General features: G+C 31.4%; 3 protein-coding genes across 8 annotated transcripts; all 3 read right to left on the bottom strand.

Moving 5' to 3' along the window:
• Nucleotides 1-701: 701 nt before the first annotated feature.
• Nucleotides 702-9,697, bottom strand: LOC123694819 (angiotensin-converting enzyme-like). Its single transcript, XM_045640399.1, has 11 exons — nt 9,286-9,697; nt 8,281-8,694; nt 7,857-8,018; nt 7,667-7,772; nt 7,211-7,546; nt 6,776-7,022; nt 6,311-6,444; nt 4,807-5,044; nt 3,912-4,010; nt 2,585-2,707; nt 702-1,238 (listed from the first exon to the last, which is right to left on the bottom strand). The coding sequence occupies exons 1-11, from the start codon at nt 9,298-9,300 to the stop codon at nt 866-868; spliced, it is 2,247 nt and encodes a 748-aa protein (XP_045496355.1). The 5' UTR covers nt 9,301-9,697; the 3' UTR covers nt 702-865.
• An 85-nt stretch (nt 9,698-9,782) lies between these two features.
• LOC123694821 (glutathione S-transferase 1-like) lies at nt 9,783-20,977 on the bottom strand. Of its 6 annotated transcripts, none has more exons than XM_045640401.1 (7): nt 14,212-14,273; nt 13,600-13,743; nt 12,561-12,741; nt 12,314-12,372; nt 11,613-11,754; nt 10,103-10,267; nt 9,783-10,022 (listed from the first exon to the last, which is right to left on the bottom strand). In XM_045640401.1, exons 2-7 carry the CDS (start codon nt 13,650-13,652, stop codon nt 9,882-9,884), a joined length of 741 nt encoding a protein of 246 aa, XP_045496357.1. In that variant the 5' UTR covers nt 13,653-13,743; nt 14,212-14,273; the 3' UTR covers nt 9,783-9,881. The 6 variants fall into 6 exon arrangements, with proteins under 6 accessions (XP_045496357.1, XP_045496358.1, XP_045496361.1 ...); XM_045640402.1 differs by lacking the exon at nt 14,212-14,273 and adding an exon at nt 14,071-14,173; XM_045640405.1 differs by lacking the exons at nt 13,600-13,743; nt 14,212-14,273 and adding an exon at nt 20,891-20,977.
• On the bottom strand, nt 16,851-20,832 carry LOC123694820. The gene is made up of 6 exons (XM_045640400.1): nt 20,465-20,832; nt 18,349-18,388; nt 17,908-18,186; nt 17,558-17,661; nt 17,325-17,418; nt 16,851-17,181 (listed from the first exon to the last, which is right to left on the bottom strand). Exons 1-6 carry the CDS (start codon nt 20,530-20,532, stop codon nt 16,894-16,896), a joined length of 873 nt encoding a protein of 290 aa, XP_045496356.1. The 5' UTR covers nt 20,533-20,832; the 3' UTR covers nt 16,851-16,893.
• Nucleotides 20,978-21,055: the final 78 nt, after the last annotated feature.

Here is a 21,055-nt window from a genome sequence, read left to right as displayed (position 1 = left end):
ATTTTCATTTTTAAATTTAATTTTGTTATTTAAATTTTTTTTGCATGAAATATAACGTCATTAATGAAGATTAATGATGATTAATGAACCGGCGGCAGTATGACATACGCCGCTAATTTTTTTCTGTTTTAGTTTTTACACAACATACCTAAATATAAGAAAAATCAATCAACCTGCAAGTCACAACAGTTACCTACTTCGTATTTTTACCCACTACTAAATAATTTTCAGGAAACATTCAGGTTAATCAAGTTATGCATAATCATTACAGGTCAATCAATATCTAAAATGAAACAAAAACTTTATCCGTTTTTACAAAAAGTGCGAAAACGGAGAAGTAGGTATGAAATTTAGACCAACGAGTGTTAAGGGACAACTCTTGTAAGTACATGAATATAACCTGAATCTCAAACGATTTTCATGAAATTATGCAGGATTAACTACGGGGGAGATAAAGCGATCCACCATAAAAATGCCAAGCAAATCTTGGACATCAGGAAGTTTTCCCTTTCATATAGAAAAAAATGGTACTCAATAAATTTGGAATGGAAGTGTAGTATTTAGTATCTCTCTCTTTTAGTAGGTATCTAATTAAATTGTCTGTTAAAATCATGATGTAATTTAATATCTTTTTTTCATTTCGTATAATCTAATATGATGGTTGTGAATATTTTGATAAGGATCGAAATAAAACAAAAAAATAATATTTTTTAATATTTTAATAAAAAATCTCCCAGTAAATCTTTAGTTAACGGTACAAAAAAGCATGATATGGTACCCATGTAAAAGCTAACTACCTATCAATATAAATTGCAATAATAAAATTTTTATTCATAACTTAAACTGTTTTTAATAACAGTTATGTTTATACTTTGTCCTCACTGATTCCCTCAACTTCATTGGATTTTGAGTGTGATATTTCATTCGTAACTATATCTAAAGAGCCATTCTTTCTAAGACCACAAAAAGCAAATATTTTGTTGAGAATGTCACGTTTTCTTATACAATAGAGCAAAAACATCAAAAAAGTTAAAATGATTACAATAATTCCCACGACTATTGGTGCGCTTTTGTCCATGTCGTCGCTTAAATTTTCAAGTCTTGCTGTTTCAGAATCTAATAAAGTTTTAAGTGTGGAAAAATATTCGAGAATTCCAGCTGTGGACAGTTCAGTTTCTCCCGTCATTGTTTGAAGCACTGTTCTCCAATCTTCACTCGCACCTAACGACATGCCATCACTGTAAAGAAAAATTTAGGCAATATTTAACGAGGAAAAATAGCAGCCAAGGGATGTAATAGTTAGGAATGGGGTATAACAACTATTTTTTTTAATAAACATCATCGGACTATTAGTAGGAAGGTACTATTGCAGGGCGAAGAGTTAATAAGGCCATAGGCTACAATCTTCCATGCTCCTCAAGTACAGAAAGTGGCAGAAAATGGTAATACATAGGAATTTTTTTCTAACATAACTACCTCTAAGTAAAACAAATAAAATTATTTAAGTATGCCTATGAGATTAACAGTAGGAAAATCATGGGACAACAACAATAATGTTGCATACTAAATACTAATAAGTCTTTCAATGCAAGTATTAATAATATCTCAAGTTTTGAGAGGATCTTCCTGTTTATAAATATTTACGGTCTTATCATAAATATTTTATGTGACAACTTTGTTAAACCTTTGGGATATAATATATTATAGGTGAGAGGTAAAACGTAAATTAATGTATGATTCATTTAATTTACATAAAGACCTCCCAAATACAAACAAATAAAAATAATAAAGTATGATTCAAAAGGGGTTATATAAATAGTTCATGTTATCATCCATCACAAGGGATTATTTCTATAGATACCTAGTTCAAAAATAAAATCTTAGCTCAGACATGAGCAATAAATCAAAATTGCAAATATTCTTCATTACTTCCAAATGTAACTGTGATGACCTCCGTAAGGTCTCGACATTTATATGCAAGTAAATGCTTAAATTAAGGTTGTTACGATGACCTTAGTACAGCCTATTTATAGAATTACTATTACAATCGATCATTTTATTTGATGATGATCTAGTTGAGATCACGCTGGCCGGCATAAATTAACTACTCAGTTTTGAGAATTAAAAATAATAATAATTATTACACCTAATTTAGTGTAGAGTGTAGACTATAGACTTAGAGCATGAAATATAATATTGTCTTGTCGATTTAAAGACCACATACTGATTTTCGTATAACCTAATAAACATTAGATTATTATAGTATTAACTACGTACTTAAGTACATATTATTCTTATTATGATAGGAACATTGAAAATTTCGAAATTACAAACATTTACTTTTCGAATGTTGCTTTTCATTTTCAATCGTAAAACTTCTTGCTTCGAAATGAATATAGATACAGTCTTTTTACTGAGTATATTATGTTTGTAAACAAAACTGTGAACGTATTTTTTTCTAATTTTATCCAAATCTTAACACAATCTGCTTTACATAAGGTCTACGAAACCTTCAGCTATGTCATCCTAACACGGATGTTCTAGAGCACACTACTAAAATGTGACTAAAATCACAATGACTTACCTGAGCAGTTTTCCTGCTTCCTTTTCACCGTGTATGGAGCATTCGTGCAGAGGTCCTGTATGGTTCACCCTTTTGCATAAGGATCGTAGGATTTGGAACTCTAATATGTGTGAGACTAAATACCTGTATGATAAAAAGTAAAGGATTATTTTTTTTATCCTCATTTTAATGTTATTTTTAGATATGTATTCAAATAAATGTGAAAGTAGACTTTATGTATGTAAGTTATATTCTAAAATATCTGAACTGATTTAAATTTTTGCTTCTGTATTGGCCGATTAAGAAGAGCTGGAATGTAAACACATTTACACATTGCACATATTGTGTAGTGCCTATGAAGACGCGCGCGGCGTGACGTCATACTTCATACGCATCATGAAAAGTCTGCCAGTCTCTCTCGCGCGCAGACTTAGCTTATGAGAGTGAAGGGGACAATTATTGTTTTTATTTTGCAATTGTTTATAAATACAGGGTGATGTAATTTAAACAAAGACGTTAGGTATACTACTAACTATATTCGACGAGATAACTACTTCGCGGCACGCGGATTAGAATATTTTTTTACTTCACCTAGGTTAAATTATGTAATAATTTTATTATGTTTTGTAAACAAAATGTAAACGCCGTTAGTTAAAATTTTCATACATAGCTGAACAATACCTGTATAGCTTTTATTGTAATGTAGCCTTATCTCTTACGTGCTAGGGTTTCGATTGTATTGTATTGGGAGTGAGCGCAAGTGTTATTTGTATTGTTTATATATCGTTATTTTGAATATGACATTAAATTTAATTATTATTTGATAATTGAATGATTATTATCAATACTATTTTACAATTGATTATGAGAATAAATAATTAAGTTCATCGATTGAGTTACTTTTAAATTGTAATTTTACATATAAATTATGAGAGCTTTCATATTATCTACAACGCACCCATTTTACAATTCAAGTCTACTCTTCAACTAGAATCGTATTTATTTTTGAACATACTGTATAGTAAAATTGCATAAGTGTGAGTACTGTGAAGATGCCAGCTTTCCTTAATCGGCCATAGCTAAGCATGAAAATTATATATTTATTAGTTCTACCGAATTCGAATCCAAAGCTATAATTGATTTTTATTCAATTTTTTTTTTCGAACAATTAACTATTACTAAGTCAATCCATCATAATATACTTAATCTCGGACAATGGCAGATTGTGGCAGATGGATATCACATTTACCGCAAATAGACCTCCAAAGTTTTAATAATGATGAAACTAGACAATTCAATAAAAATGTCGATGTCATTAATTAAATTAATTTAGACTGCAGAAACATACGTAATGTATTGAACATGTGATACCACGTGGTACTTGGAGGCTGGATCCAGGTCGCTCTCGTTCCTGGGTACTGGTGGGGATATCATCGTCTCCTCTATCCTAAAACATTATACAATTATGATAACAAGTAAGTACCTATTAATTTTTTTAACTTGTTAGGCCAATTTTCCAATAGCAAATCATTACATAGTATAAACATACAAAACATACAAAGGGACATAGGGACAGAAAAGGCGACTTTGTTTATTTTTTTATTTTATTTATAAAATAAAAAAAATAAATAAAATAAACAAAGTCGCCTTTTCTGTCCCTATGTCCCTTTGTATGCTTAAATTTTTAAAACTACGCAACGGATTTTGGTGCGTTTTCTAATAGATAGAGCGATTCAAGAGGAAGGTTTTAGTATAAATTTTATTAGGTTTTAGACAAAGCGGGCGAAGCTGCGGGCGGTAAGCTAGTATCTTAATAAAGCCTAGGAAAAAATCTTTAATTTAAACTCTACATAATAAACAATTGAAGAGAAATCAATACCTATTCTTCTAAAATTTTTCACGTTTATAAAAATAATTTGAATTTCATAAGCAAAAAAGCCTCAAAATTCAGTTAAGATTTTTTTACAATTCAGATAGCTGGTTCGATTATACAATAACCCTTTTCGCATGGCCCACAACATATAATATGTCTGTGCCCACAACATAGTTGCAGAAAATATAGTTATCTCTTAATTTAACCCTTATTCAAACCGTAGGAAAGAACCGACTCAAGCACTGAGTGAAGGTATGATTAACGTTGCGCTCACCTAACCTACCCTAACATAGACCCGACTCTCGATCAATTTAATTACATTATGATAGTCAACGTGACAATCCAAAACAAATGCAACAAACAACATTACCTGAGGTCCCACCAATGTTGATTCAAATATTCCATACTGCTATTGGCAAAGACGTCCCAGCGCCATTTATCCAGGACAAAGGCATATCCCATCAGTGGAAGCTTCTCCAACGCGAGCCATAAGAGATGGTTCATAGTTGCTTCAGGACATTCGTCCATCTCAACAAAGTCCAAGGTCCGAAGTTGGCTCGGAGAGGTCAACTGCACCGCAACAATGTCGGATATGGCATCGTGAAACGCTGTTACATAATTGAAATGCTGTGACTAAATTTTGCTGCCCTCGGTTTTATAATTACTGAGCTGCAAACCGCAAAACCTAACCGAACTTAGAAGTATGCGTTGAAAGGTAATTGTTTAACGGAATTAAAACAAAAGGGCAGTTATGCGTTAGAACGTAAAAGCCGTTAATTATTTGAAGCATCTGAATGATATTAAAAACCTGAGCGAAAACAATCTTTTTGCAAAGTTTATTTTAAATAATAATATTATGAACCAGGAAATAGTCCTTAATGTAAATCGCAAATAAATAAGTAGGTACAAAAAGTTTCATAACCTTCAAAGAATAAAACATAATATTATAATACTGACTTATTTTACGATCTAAAAATCTTAGTATTTTGATAAAGAATAACATTATCAGAATTAAAATCAGATCTATTGCCCAATAGTAAATTGAGTACCTATAAAGGAAGCTGTATAGACATTTATTGCTCTAAGGTAGGTATACATCAGATACAGGCATGTCCTTACCACAGAATAATAACCCTTACTAAATTCACACCGGGGCTTTTTAAAAATATTATTTTCAGGAACAATCAACTCATTTAGCCCTTTAAATCACCCATCACCCGAATCATCATACAATTCTATATTCTGAAATCTGATTGTTTTACTGCAATTAAACAAATCCATGCTTAATTGACAGTATATATTGATGAACATTAACTTCAATAACTGGGGAGTAGATGAAGGCAAAACTAAATTGACGGCATTCTATTAAGACCTTCAGTGAGACAATAAAATTCATACTTCGCTTGTTTTTTTTGTGCCAAGTTGTTATCAATTATAATTTAGAATATAATACTTTTCATTTAGGTAGATACAGATTTGCAATTCACATTTTTATACCTACTTAATTTCTTGACTTTATGTCCCAGTGACTGGCAATTTTTTTACGTCAATGTTGTGGTATTTTGTTTGTCGTTGTTACATTTGTAGGTGCTTAATCAACCTTATAAATTAAGTATGTATGTATATTGTCACTATTTATTAGCAATCTAATTACAAATACATATTTTATAGCAATGATCAAAAAATAAATGTACCTATCAAAATAAATCATAATAATACCTAGATCAAAATAAATAACCTATGATGATACTATTCATATTATAATTCGCCTATCAATGAACATCCAAAAAGTCTCGGACGTCTACTTCCTAGCCGAAGATTCATAATCAAGTAAAAATGTGACCAGAAAACCATTAGTAACAAAATAGTTGTACCTGGATTAGGTCCATCTCTAAATAATGGTTGTAGGTTTCTATAGTGTCGAAAATATTGTACGTGACCCAATAACCTTGCCGCTCGAGACAAACCTACTGTCACGTCTGTCACTTTCTCTCCACACCATTTTATCCTGTAATAGAAAGGATATAATATTTTTATATACGGAAGTAAGTATCTCTTCGATCTTGTCCCTACAGTAAGCGGAAGTAAACAAATAAAATCATTTTTCATGCTGGAGCATCATTATGAGCTTTTTCATATCTCACGAAAGTAATAAATCTAAGTTAGTAGTATTTATAAAAAAAAAGTTTGTATGAAATGCTATAAATACCTCCATTACTGAGAATTATTGAATCCAAGCTATCTAGCAACTGCAGGCATTTTATCTGTCTCTAACTGCTAAGCAAATTTTTTTTTAATGTTAAAATTTATGCTAGGTGTATAATTATTAGTCTACTTACTTATAATTTACCCCATCACACATATCATGGCTTGATGGAAGGCAATTGGTCGTAGTTGGTATTTCTTTAATATCTTGATAAGAATCACTAGCGCTTTCGAATCCTATAGATTGATGAAATTTATCCGCTGTGTCAAATAACTTTTTAGCAAAAACACTGTGATTCTTTGCTATTTGTGCTCGTTCTACATCAGGGTAAAATGCAACCAAAGGATATATCGCCTGCCATTCTTGAGCCCATAAATTTCCTGTAACCAAAAATGACAATCTACATAATATTTGCCTTTTACTTTTTGCAGGCGTCAATACTTCGCAAGCTTATGGTAGACTGACGGAGGACCACAGTTGGCTGAATTTATTTACATTTGAAACATTACCTATCAAATTAACCTAATAAATAATGATATCTGACAAAAAGGCTTACAATTTTACTTACCTAAAATATGTGCTGGAATTAGGCTGTTATCCTTTTGTAAGTCATCGCTATAAACAGCTTTTAATTTGACCCTAACATAACGGTGGAGTAAATCATAAAATGGTTTAACTTCCTTCCATAGTTTCACGACAGTATTAACAAAGTCTTCATCTTCGAAATTGTATCTCCACATTTCACCAGCGTCTCGGAAACTTTCAGATTTAGCAACATCATTCATTCGATCAACGTAATCCGTGAATATTGGTCTCACTTTCTTTCCCGTGGCATCTCTATATGCTTTCCAGTAATACTTTAATTCTTTAGAATCATTGCTGGACTTAAATATAGATATAACATCTGAAATTATTGAATGAGCTTTTAAATAATATTTATCTGAAATAACAAACGCATCTATAGCGAAAAGGCGTTATTAATTATGAAATATTACATTTAATCTTTTTATTTTAATAACAGTACCATTCATTGTTTGTGAAGCTTCTTCGGTGTTACAAACTGTAACATTATACGCACAAACTGTAACTCGGCTCCATATGCGTTGCATAGTATCAATTTCTTCACGTTGCTATAAGTAATTTAATTATATTAAGCGCTTTTCTTCAAATAAATTCTGATAAATACAAACAATAATTAAATTGATAGTACTTACTTTGCTTTGAGGCATTTGCACGTTTGTTCCCCTTTCTTTTATAATTCTCAGTTTTCTCTTAAGCCTTAGATCGTTAGTATTCTGCACTTCGTCTAAATACTTCCGTTTTATTATTGTCCAATATTGTTTCTTAATTTCGTCCTCCTCGGCAGCTATACTTACCTGAAAATAAAGACGTCACGGTTTTACACTAATCAACAAAAGGCACAGCTGCGCAGCTGGCTCAAGAAGGCAGAAGGCTCAATTCTAAGAAAGTATTCATGAATAACATTATTTTAATTAGGGTATACATTAATTGGATCATGACATAGATTCTTGCCTATGTATAATATGTACATAATAGTGTACTATATGTATATTGTATAATATGTACATGTGTAAAGGTTTATTTTAGATTGCCGATTTTACTTGTAAAACGATTTACCATTTTATTTTTCTTAAATTCATTATTTGTATCCGTAACATACGACCACAATGCTTCTTGAGACGTTTTGCACACATCAAGACTTAATTTGTCCATTTCCTCCATAAAAGTTTCTAACGTAGCATTTTCCTTATCTATTTCTTCTGTTTGAATTTTAAAATTTTCTATCACATCGTCATTTCTTATAATTATTGTATCTGGGTCTAAAACCGTTCTCATAGCGTCGTCTAAAAATTTTTTATCTCTCGTTTCGTCTCCATCTATTTCAATTTCGTGACCGCTTTCATCAGATTGTTCGATTGTTTTATTTATTCTAGATATAGTTTTTTCATCCGCAGACATTTCTGAATTAGGATTCGCAGGAAATTGTAGAGCTGCCGTTAATGTTATCATTGTTGAAAGACAAAGCCATTTCTGAAATATGTAATTCTAGTTATTTTTACTAAATTTATTTCATTACAATTATATAAAACAGAAAACCTGCGTAAGAATACAAAATATAAAAAGTCGTCATATTATCCATTGTAAGTAGGATAGTAATTTATGGACTCATAGTTGCATGATAACAAAGAGACAAATAGACCCAGCGTGCTTATTAAATAATCACTGTGTCCTCTGTTGTGCAGATGTACTACCTATATGATTTTATATCAGTTATCGTACAATTGAATTACATAGGAGATTTAACAATATCATACAAAATAAATGTTTCATTGAGTTTATGGCCTTTTTATATAGAATCAGCCAGTTTATTATGATTTGGTATTTTAGCAACACTGGAAAGACAAAAGAAAAACGGAAAGGGTCATTAATTTATGTAATATAATCTTCAGAATACTATAAAACTAAAATCTTTATACTTTAAAAAATTCTAGACATTTTCTTTGTAGGATTACGAGAGGATCATTTATTTTGAATTGTAAACCAGCAATATTCTATAGTTTCCATTAGATTTAAGTAGGTAATTGATATTGAATAGGTAATAGGGTAAATAATAATACTAACACAGAACGGCATCATCGTAATTATCAAGCACCATATGACAGTATCACTAAAGGTAACACAACACTAAAAACATTTTTCGATAACACATTCCTATAAAATTGTACCGTTTCGACGTGTTCGCGATACTATGCGATCTCGTTCACCCGTTGTTTGTGAATATTGCGTACTGTTTGATCGTTTTGTAATGAATTTTTCAGATTGAAACAATTGAAAGGCGGTTTTGTTTTGAAAACGTGCGACGGTATGAAGCGCAGTGCGGCCCGACTCGAGCGTCGACGCATTGTTGTGCCATATTCGAATGCCTGCTCAATCAAATCACCAGGATGTTCACGTGAGACCGGAAGGCATAATCCTAACACCTTATTAATGCTCTTTATAAACTATAAAGCATTTATAAGTAGGTAAGTACGCACTAAATGAGACGCGCTTCTTGGTACTAGTTACCAAACAACTTTGACTGTAAATTCTTAACGAGTTGATAAGGAAAATAATAAACGTTGTGTGTAATGATTTATTCGTGAATAAACTGAAATAATCTACAATATAATATTAATTTTAATTGAAACTGAAATACTTTACAATATGTTGTGCTTAATTTATGTTTTTTTCAAAAAGCCTGCTATTTGCTGTGCTCCAGCTTTGTCGATTTCTTCATAACCATATGGTTCTAAAGCTTTCTTTGTGCGTTCGAACCATTTTACTATATTTTGGTGCGCACTATAATCAAATTTGAGAGCCTGAAAAAAAATAAGTTTATTTTTATTTGTGCCATTTAAATTCAGAATAATATTTAAAAGACGTTCATTTCTGTAGGTACCTCTAAGTTACTGATGGTCACGATTATAGAAATATCTGCGATAGTTAAATTGTCACCGGCAACGAACTCATGACCCTCTAGAGTTATATCTAATATTTTAAGAGCATTATTTAATTTAACTGCTTCTTCTTCGTTATAGGGTGCTCCGTGGAAAAGCATCGGCACCTGAAAATTAAATAACTATATCAGAACGTATCATACAAAAATACATCGTAAAATATTTGAAATAAAAAATTACAATTGCATGATTTCAGCAATCAATAGAACAATATTGGATATTCACATTAATGTCGAAAGGAGAATGCCCATGAAAGTATGGACCACAGTATAGTGTTGCGTCAATGCCAGAGTGGTTTTGGAGGGTTCTTCGATATTCAAAAGATTTTTACCAATTGATTTTTTTGTGATAAAAACAGGTATTTTCAATATATTGAGAAAAATGTGAAATAACCTCAAAACTTAAATAACCCCGATTTAGTTAGGTTTATCTGTGATTTAGGTAGTATTTTATTGTCCGAAGATTATTTTTCGTTCAACATATTATTTAATCTATGCGTAGAACTTATGCTTTCAGACAAAGTCTACCTGTTCATCGGCTAGTGTAGGTAGGCACCAGAAATCTTCCGGGATGGATTTCAAGAAAACCTAAATATATATTTAAAAAATGCCAATAGAGTTTTAATTCGGTTTACATGTTGCTGTTGTTGTTGTTTGAATCATTTTTTCACTACATATTCGAAGAAAGAAACAAATAAGAAATAACTGGTTACCTACCAAGCTATGTCATAATAATATTTTTTTATATATATTTATATTATTTTACTTCACTATCTATGTTAAAACAACCTACAGTGTATAAACAATACCTTAAAAACTGATTTTATGTTAATTGATTTTTTTGTAATTCAATGACAACATTAATGGACATTAATACATTAAGGGCCGATTTTTCAATGCTTGGATAAAACTTATTCGTCGAATAATGTATAAAACTACCATTTTAAAAACGTATTCTAATTGCCCGTATTTGACAGTTTACGTGACATTTTAATATTATCGTGTAATACTTTATTGGACGGATAAGTTTTATCCAAGGATTGAAAAATCGACCCTTAGCTATTTACCATAGTTACCGCTTGGTTACCGTGGTAACCGGTAATGGATACTAAATTTATGGTAACGGATCTAAACAATTACATGTCTTATTAGATTTTACAAAACATTCCCTGTTCAAAATATATTTTCCGATGGTAAGAAGGCCTCTAAATTCCCGAGATTTTTTTTAATAGTATTGTTGTCTTGATGCATGAGAAAAACGAGTACCAAAAATGGGCATTCTCCTTTGCAGCAAAACAATATTAAAGACATTCCTAAAAAGTAAAGGGTCTGAAGTGAAATCTGTCGCCAATCTTCGTACATTTCTTTCTTACGAGCGTCATCGGTTCGAAATTCGAATGCATTTTTCAATATTTGCTTCAATAAATTGAAATTCTTTATAACTTATACTTACATATAAACCTATATATTTTGGAATCAAGGTTCCAAGGTCAAAGTGTAGTCGCTGATCAACGATTGCCCTTTGTCGGGGAGTTTTTGGGTATAAGGAATCATCTCGACCGTATGCATTAACCATATAGGCCATAATTGCTCGACTGAAATATTATATGGATTACATTATAACCTATATTATTAGTATTAATACATTATTCATCAATATAGTATGATGATTAGCATAACAATAGATTCTTTACAACAATAGACACATTATTTGTATGGAGTGCCATATCAATTGCACTTGGAAGTAACACCTACGTCTAACACTGTTATAATAAATCAATACGTTTATGTAATTTCGTTATTTTATTAGGTTTCGTAGGTTTCATGTATTGGTGTCATGCTTGGTGTCATGTCATTCAAATACAGCCTGTCTAAGCAGCCTGTCATATTATACGTAATTCTCCAAAGTTATTTATATACTTAAATAGATTTTAGATACGAAAATCGTAATAAAAATCGCAGACAATACAATTGCAGTCCTTTCTATAAAGAGTTAAATGATGCATAATAAAAATCACAGAAATATATTATTATAATAAATGTAAATATCGCTTAGTTGTGAAAGCTTTTTTTTGCATACAAAGTGTTTAAACCTATCTCACAATTTGTATTTATGATAACTTAGTTGAATTCAATGGGCACACCGCACAGTACCTTTCCCACATAATGAATCCGTTATCATCCATCGTTGGTATAGTTTGCTGAGGATTTATCTGGAACACATTTAAAAAAAATTATTAGAATGTTTTCTGTTAATGTATGCTTTTTAATAAAACACAGTTCCTGTGCAATAAATAAGATGTTGAAACCTCTACGCCGAGATTGCTACCTAACAATATCGAGCGTTAACAATTTGAGATTCATGTCCCGATAATGGTTTACTTAAAATATATCATCATACCTTCGTAAATTCAGGTGTCTTATGCTCCCCTTCCAAAATATTAGTGAGTATCAAATCGAGTTCCAGGCCTAATGCCCTCGCGGTCATCATCACCGCTCTGCATGGAGGAGACGGTGGTAAATAATATAGCTTGATTGGTTGAGCGGGCATTTTTCCACCTTTCGATCTTGCTACGGCGTTACTGTAATAGAATAGACTTAGTTTATAATTGAGCCATACTAATTGAACCCATTCTTGAATCATTTCAATGAATGAAAAGTACGGATTTTACCTATGTCCTACATCGCTTTAACCCATATACCTAAATTACATTACAATAAGGCAACATAAGCCCAATCAATTATTGTTTTATTCAAGAAAAAAATAATAAGTAAAATAATTTTACTGGAACTTTTGCGCCGACAATAATTAAAAAATTTGTACCTATCCTCTAATATTAGAACATGATTTATCACTCCTTGAATATCCGACTTCTTTGAGTTACATACTATGTAGTAAATTTTTACCTAGTATCTATATTTATATGAAATACATAACTACGTACCTGATATTAATATATTCTAAACACTAAATATGTACCATAGCACACGTGCAACAGATAGGTGCGAGAACAAAAATTGTGAACAATTTACACGAACTTTTGCAGCTGTAAAAACTAGGAAAATAAAATTAACCGCCACATAGAAATGAAATTATTTAAAATTTTGTCAAAAAAATGTGGGTTAGGTGCAGTGTGCATTAAAAATTTTATACGCTTAATAATATTTAAAAAAAATATATCAAAAGAATGAAATACCTAGTTACGCTTGTAGGGCTTTTTTAAATTCTGTACCTAATTTTTGGTAACGTCGTCTTAGAATGATCATGTTGTTGAGTAGTCTTATCAACTTCTAGTGTAAACAACACGCTTAGTGAGACTTAAGGATTAGCGATGAAAAATTTATTAGCCAAGACTCTTTAAGAATTTGTCACAACCATCACATTTTATCTTTATGGAGTCACCATGATGCCAAACGCCCAATAATAGTTAAAAACTTACCCGATAACATTTGCTACATAGAAAACCGTCATAATTACTGATAAGGATTTCATTGTTACAAAAATCCCTTGCCTTGAAAGTGAAGATACAATAACAATGCCCTCTTAACAAAGTTATTTAAAACGCTCTGTTTTGTTTATTTTTCTGAAATATTTTGTTAGTATTCGTTACCCGAAGATATGAATCATGCAACTTATATTTAGCTAGTTCGAATTTTCAACGCTCAAACTAAAATAAAATGGATCTTGATGCCTAAGTTAATGAAATTCAGAAGTCTAACCGCCTACGATTAAGTTTAAAAAACGGATATAGCTTGAATTGAGCCAAATAACTACCAATGTAACTGAAGAAAAATTTAAAACAAAAATTTAAAATATTAAAACGTATTATTAATCAAATGAAGCATCAGCCTTAAATTCAATCCTTCCAAAGAATCTCAATAACAAAGATTCTGCTACTACTCAAACTCACTCTATATTCAGTATCTTTTCGGTTACAGACTTGTCCATACATTGGCCCAGCTTTAAATAAAAACGCGCTTTGGTAAAAAGTAAATCACTGTTGAATATTTATAGCTAAAGTAAAACGTATATTCAACAGACAATAACACACCTGACGGCAAATCAAAGCTTCTACCGTTACGACTGCTGATAAACTAATGAGCCTGGTTATAAGTTAGTTAATAGTGTTATGGTTGTGGGCACCATGGCGACCATGACTGAGCATGAAATATTGGCCAGTCATAATGATGTTTCTAAAATAATCATGAAACATCTTTCGTGTAGAACTCGGTAGAATAGTCCGTTCGTGACAACGGATGCTTTCGTGACCCTTGTTCTTAGAAGGCACTGAATGAATAACATCTATTTTTAACGATTGATGAATAATAACCAATAATTGTATGTTAAACTATACCGACAATAAATGAAAGAATATGACATTAGTTTAGATTTTAGAACATTAGGGAGTGTATAATATAATATTTAAAAAACAAATACGTATTCGTATTTTAAGGGACGTACGGTTTAGACCGTGCATTTAGATGCATAAAAATTCCATGGTATATTCCATTAATCATACAAGCAAAGTAATGATATCATTAGTGATAATACACGAATGTTCTAATCCTAGTTTAATAAAGTATCACAACAATAACACACATTATTTTCCACTTAATTGAAATCAGGATGCATCGTTACAACATAAATTTTCTTAAAATTATATATTTCGTGTAGATTGTTTTAATGCCCCCTATTTGTTCGATCAGAAGTATAATTTTATTCAAGGTTCTGATTCCACTTGGTACGTAGGTATATAAATTTATATATAAATGTTAAAGCACGTACAAAACGATAAGTACCTACAGCATTTTTCATTGCCGGCGGAATAAAAAACTAATAATAAGAAAAACACAATATATTAATCCATTATTTTCTTGTAAATTATACTCGTATAAAAGAAAGAAATTATAAAAAGAGTATGACACAAGTTATTTGGCAATGACTGGATTTAAGGCACATTTTTTACACTTATTTATCGTCCAACACTTCCACGGTGGAGGCACTGCTGGCATTATCGTTACTCTTCTCTTCTGCATTTTGTTCCGAGCCCATTTCCATGTCATTATTTCTAATGGCTGCACTATTTACGTCCGGAGATTCAGTTTTAATCGAGTTAATTCTTTCACGACATTCCTCGGCCTTCGTTGTATCGCTTTGTGTGATTTTCATTTTCTTGCTCTTTGAATTCCCCATATTCACTCGATGCAGCTAATCTCATGGGTGACTTAATTAACACTGTGTTGTGTTCAACTGATAAAATCTTGATAACGGGCGAATCTGAGCAATTAACTATGCTCTCTGGTGACGCGCGTCTGATAACAACGATGCTAAGTGAGTGCGAAAATGCATCTGTCGGCGATATTTACTAAAAACGAAGCGCAACGTTGCTTACAAGATAAGGCAATGACACATTGCCCGTTTTAATTCAATGACCCTGTAAGTGACGATAATCGGACGAGCAGACGAAAAGGTATTCACTCCGCACTCTTAATCCTGTCGTACACAAACGTTGAAGCGGAATGTCACAATTAAAAACTAAGTTTTCCTTTTACAGCTCGTTGCCATATTGCACCAATTTTTATGAATAATAATTATGTATTTTTGAATATGGTAAGTTCTTAATTAAACGGTCCGGTGTATCAGAAAATATCTCATACCTACGTCGCTTTGTTATGGAATTTGTGAAATTGTAGGTAGTAGGTCCCTGTTTATTTAATAGCACCAGCTAGTAAAATAAGCAATTTGACTGATTTGTGGCAATTGTTCGCAATCATTCGGTTAAATGTTTGTTTATTAGTCATCGTGCACTTACTGTGCTGTGAGATCTTATGAGTCACTTCAGCGAATATAGCTCCTAAAGTGATATCACGTAGGTAATAAATATGCGTATGAACTCTTTATACTTTCATACACAATTAGTTATACCTATCAATCAGTCATGGATTTCAATTAAAACCACCCAGAAATAACAACTTCTATAATTCTCTATAGTTCTATAGGCTGTTGTATTGGTCAATATAACTATGAAATTGTAGGAAGAAGAAAAAGGAATGAAAAACTAACAAAAACATGACCTTACTGAACTATACAGAAACGCTATTATGGTCGATATGATGAGGGTCAACATAACAATTTTCCAACACGTAAAAATTACCCAATTTTAAACGGCTTATTACTTACTGATATGACGTATAAATGATTCAATTTACAAAATTTGTCAACATAGATCTATAATTACTAACAAAAAGTGATGTTTTAGAGCTTTTCGGCCTATATTGACAAACTTTTTTTAATGTTTTATGAAATAGGTACCAAAGCTATACATGTCCAAACCTATTTGTTTCACAATAGCCATTGACCATAAAAATAACAACACAGCATGATAATCAAAATTATCCATATTAACTACATGTATAAATTATAAACAACTAAATTAGAAATAATGTTGCTAATGTTGCAGAAACAGAAAAACATATTATTTAATTTCACATTTTATTACCATATAGGTACATATATGTAATTAATACTTCAAACTAGTTACATACTACAATCTCACAAGCTGATTGTTTCTGCTTTTGCCTAATCATCATGAAGCCTCCAAAGCATATTACCAAATTTCAAATGTATTATCACACTTCACGAGGCTAAGTGGTTAATACCACGCTAAGATGTTCAAGAAAAATACCAATAATTCAATATATTATGTTTATTAAAAAATAGGAAATGTAATATTCTACAGCGATCTTCGTCGCCTGGCTCCAACATTATCAGTCACTTGCTGAATCTTCTGATATTTGTTAATCGCCGTTTTAACAAAATCAGCAGCTGTGCTGATCTTCTCTAATCTTTCAGGAGTGATTAGGGACCTCATTTCTTCGTGAATAGGACCCACTCCGTTAAACGTAATGGCGCAAAGGTTGGTGTAGCTGCAGACTCCTACCGTTAGTAGGGATCCGAGCATAAGAACGAAAACGCTGCTAAACACCCAGCTTATAGTACGGCCCACATAGCTGACCATAGTCTGTAAAAAAAATTTTCAAAAAATTTATTGACAAGTAGCCTTTCAATTTTTGTCACACTTAAGTACTTAAATACTTTTTTAAATTTAAGTTGTTATAAAATAAATTTTGATTTTTATTAAATACAATAAAATAAAAATCATACCCTTGAATCAGGTACTTGACTCCACAATAGACCTACGGATGACGTATCTGGCTCGAATAAATAATCTCCAAGATTATTGGTATACAAGTCGTACCTAAAATAAAAATAAAAAATATATTAAAAACATACATTGGTTACCTACACAGGTTTCACTATTAAAAAAAATAGTTTTTGATATTAGTATCCTAAATTAAAAATCTATTTATTTATACATAGACATTAGATATACATACCCATGGGCCGCGTAGCCATTCCCGTAGTTGTAACCAGGAGCATATGGAATGTCTGGATAGGCCACTTCAGCTGGATTTGCAAATCCCGTAGGTGCAATATTTTCCTGAACAAAAGATGTTATTCTCTTAAAAATGGTAATATACATATTATAAATGGTACTAAACACAGTCTCAATAGTTATCTAGTTTCTCGATTTAATTTAAAATATTTCCAAACAAGAGAAATGAAGAAAGTTTAACTCTAGGTAGTGTTTAACATTAATCTAATATTCCATTTTCAGACTTTCATAAAAATTAAATAAAAAACGAAACGATACCCTAATAACTAATTAAAATGAATAGTAACTTACATTATTCTGTGGTTCCGTCATCACTCCAGGAGCCGGTTCGTCAGCTAACATGTCATGCTTAGCGATTGGTCCCATTCCCCTCCCAAGATCCACCTTTTCCCTCGTTTCTATCTTATCAGCCTTATACACAGGGTGATGTTCTTCAGATCGGGCTTTCTTATAAATTGGATGGGTTTCTACAGCTTCAGGATTAACAGGAAGACCCTGATTTTCCAAACGGTGAATGTCGGCTGATAGCACGGAGGCTACTAATGCCGATATTATTATTATTTTGGACATCTGAAAATTCATCAAGATATTAGATAATTTTGAATTACATACGTATTTTTGTTAAACAAAAATACACGATGGAACAATCTATGAACACAAATGTTATTTTAACATAAACTAAATTTGCTGAGCAAGCAAGTTCTCCCAAAAGTAAATTAATATTAAACTTACGTCTTTTTCTGTTCTTCCCGAAGCTGATCCTGAAGAAGCACTGATGTAGAGCCCAATGTGTTTTGAGTATTTATACTAATGCATTGTAAAGTAATTTATTTCTTCTAACTTTCTAAGAACTATTGTCCCTTCACGTTATCTTCAGGACATATTTTAAAGGATAATGAAACTATGGTGACTCCCGATAAGGACTTTGTCAAAACTTTGGAATTCGCAAAGTGAAACATCATTTTTGCATTTTTTTATTGTTTAAAAGTTTAAACTTAGGTTTTAAATTTTAATATTATTGAGAGGACACATCATTATTCTTTTAAGATATAATTCTTATGTCTGTCACGTAATTTTACTCTTTATTTTTAAAACGTAACTTGGTAGTTAAACTTAAGTTATGAAAAACAAACGCCCCCTTCCTATGCGCTTAGTTCAACCTTTGAAAAACCGTGATAACTATTCTTTATTAAGCTTTTATATTACAAGTAATAACTTAGGTATAAATTACTAGTTCCAACAAAAAAATACCCGAGTTAAAAATGTAACCCATACGTAATAATTACCATCGATCGTATGCTAATGAAAATAAAGGCACACAATTTTATCGTTTTTCATACATAACGACTAAATAATACCCACACATAATACAGAGCGACCTTGACATACTTCGCTTGCAATGAAAACTTTATGAAGTATCGATTACATATTTTCCAGTTAGTACACAGTTAAAGTGAAATATTGAATTGGAAGATTTCCTAATTAAATTGTGTTCGCTATATCACACACAAAAACGTTTTATTTTCCAGTATCTATACTGAACCGAATGTATTACTGTGGATGCAAATTAAATTTGAAATTTATTCCTGCCTACATAATTTTCACTAACTCAAGTCACGGGTACATAGGTACCTATAGATAAACTCATATTATAATTACACAGCTTATTAATTACACAGCTTACACTTATAATTATACAGCAGTAACTAAGTAGACGTGTAAATAAGGAAATATATATTTCCGTATTTAATTTCTTTCAGATTTTGAAAATTGTTTCATCAACAGAACGCTGTCTTTATTCCTGAATTTTATTTTTTACTTTCTCAAGGCAACTGGTACTAATAATATTATTTAGGTAGATATATAACAAAATGATTAAACCATGATAAACAAATAATAATATTATAAACGTGAAAGCCTATCTATCTGTTTGTTATATTTTCAACTAGCTTACCGCTCGCGGCTTCGCTCGCTTTGTCTAAAACCTAATAAATTATATACTAAAACCTTCCTCTTGAATCACTCTATCTATTAAAAAAACCGCATCAAAATCCGTGGCGTAGTTTTAAACATATAAGAATACAAAGGGACAGAGAAAGCGACTTTATTTTATACTATGCAGTGATGATAAACCATAGTAGGTTCTGAATTAGATTTTTGGGGAATTATCTCCGAAGGGCTGAAAAAGGAGATGAAAGTTTTTGACTATAAGTACATAATATTACCTATATCATATTTGTTGCTAATATAGTGAAAGCTCCCATTTATTTTCATCATCATCAGGTAAAGATGTGTTTCAAAAGAATAATGCGACAAAAATGTGTCGTTGATAAAGAATTGCTTCCCCGAAGTTATATTCGTAGAAAATCTTTATAATTTTGTTGGAATAGTCCATGAGTCACAATATAAATACATACTTTTAGCATTTCAACTTTAGAAAAAGTTTACAAAATTAATTGTTAATTTCTCTGTTTGAAGTTTGGACGTGCCAATCTTGCGGCCGCGGCATACTAGACCGATTTCAAAAATTCTTTCACCTTTGGGTGTGCACAGTAGGATACTGGATATGTGTTGCCTGCTGTAGGCCTGTAGGTTATATTATACACGTACCACGGGCGAACCTGAGGCGGTAAGTAAGTACCTAATCAACAACAATATAAAAACACGGAAAAGGGGCAATAGAGCAGAACAACGTCTGCTGGGGCAACTACCTACATTAAAATATTTGATGACAAAATATAATTAACTAGTAGGAACTTACCTCAAAGAATTCTAGATAAGTACCTAGGTACCTACTTAAATACTATTTTTCCGATATTCAGTTTAAATATAACTCATATTTTCTCACCGTTTTACGTATTCCCAAAAGGATCTTATTTCTTCCTCCAAACTTATATTCATAACATTTAATATCATTTTACACTTCAAACTTTATTTAATCATATTATTATCCTAATTACTTAGGTACAATTCGTTAAAAAATCAATTTTGTATAATTAGGTATTAACATTATAAAAGTAACATCGTGATGATTCTCTTTTTAAAATCTATATTTTTTAAACATTACAGGCAAAAAACAATTGACGGTGACTACTGGTATTTTATTTTACGATAACTGGCTATCTAGAGCTATCGGTCGTTACCGACAGCTCAGGGCTAAATTACCATCAATCGATTTTCATTCGTTAATATATTATAATGTGCGACCTGATAAAGAGCGTGTTTATTGTTTTTAGAGTGAAATATTTTAACTACGCTATAAACTTTTACTTACCTCGCAATAATAGATAACAACAATATAAACGATTGATTGCTATAAAATCTTTAAATTACCGTCCAAAATAACATAGCGTACCATTAGCGTACTTAAACAACCCTCAACTAAAATTATATTTTCAACTATGTACTTAGTATAAAAATATATATTCTTAGTATAAAA

The sequence above is a fragment of the Colias croceus genome, chromosome 10, assembly GCF_905220415.1.
Source record: "Colias croceus chromosome 10, ilColCroc2.1".
Lineage (NCBI taxonomy): Eukaryota > Metazoa > Arthropoda > Insecta > Lepidoptera > Pieridae > Colias > Colias croceus.
This window is presented reverse-complemented; position numbering and strand designations above follow the sequence as displayed.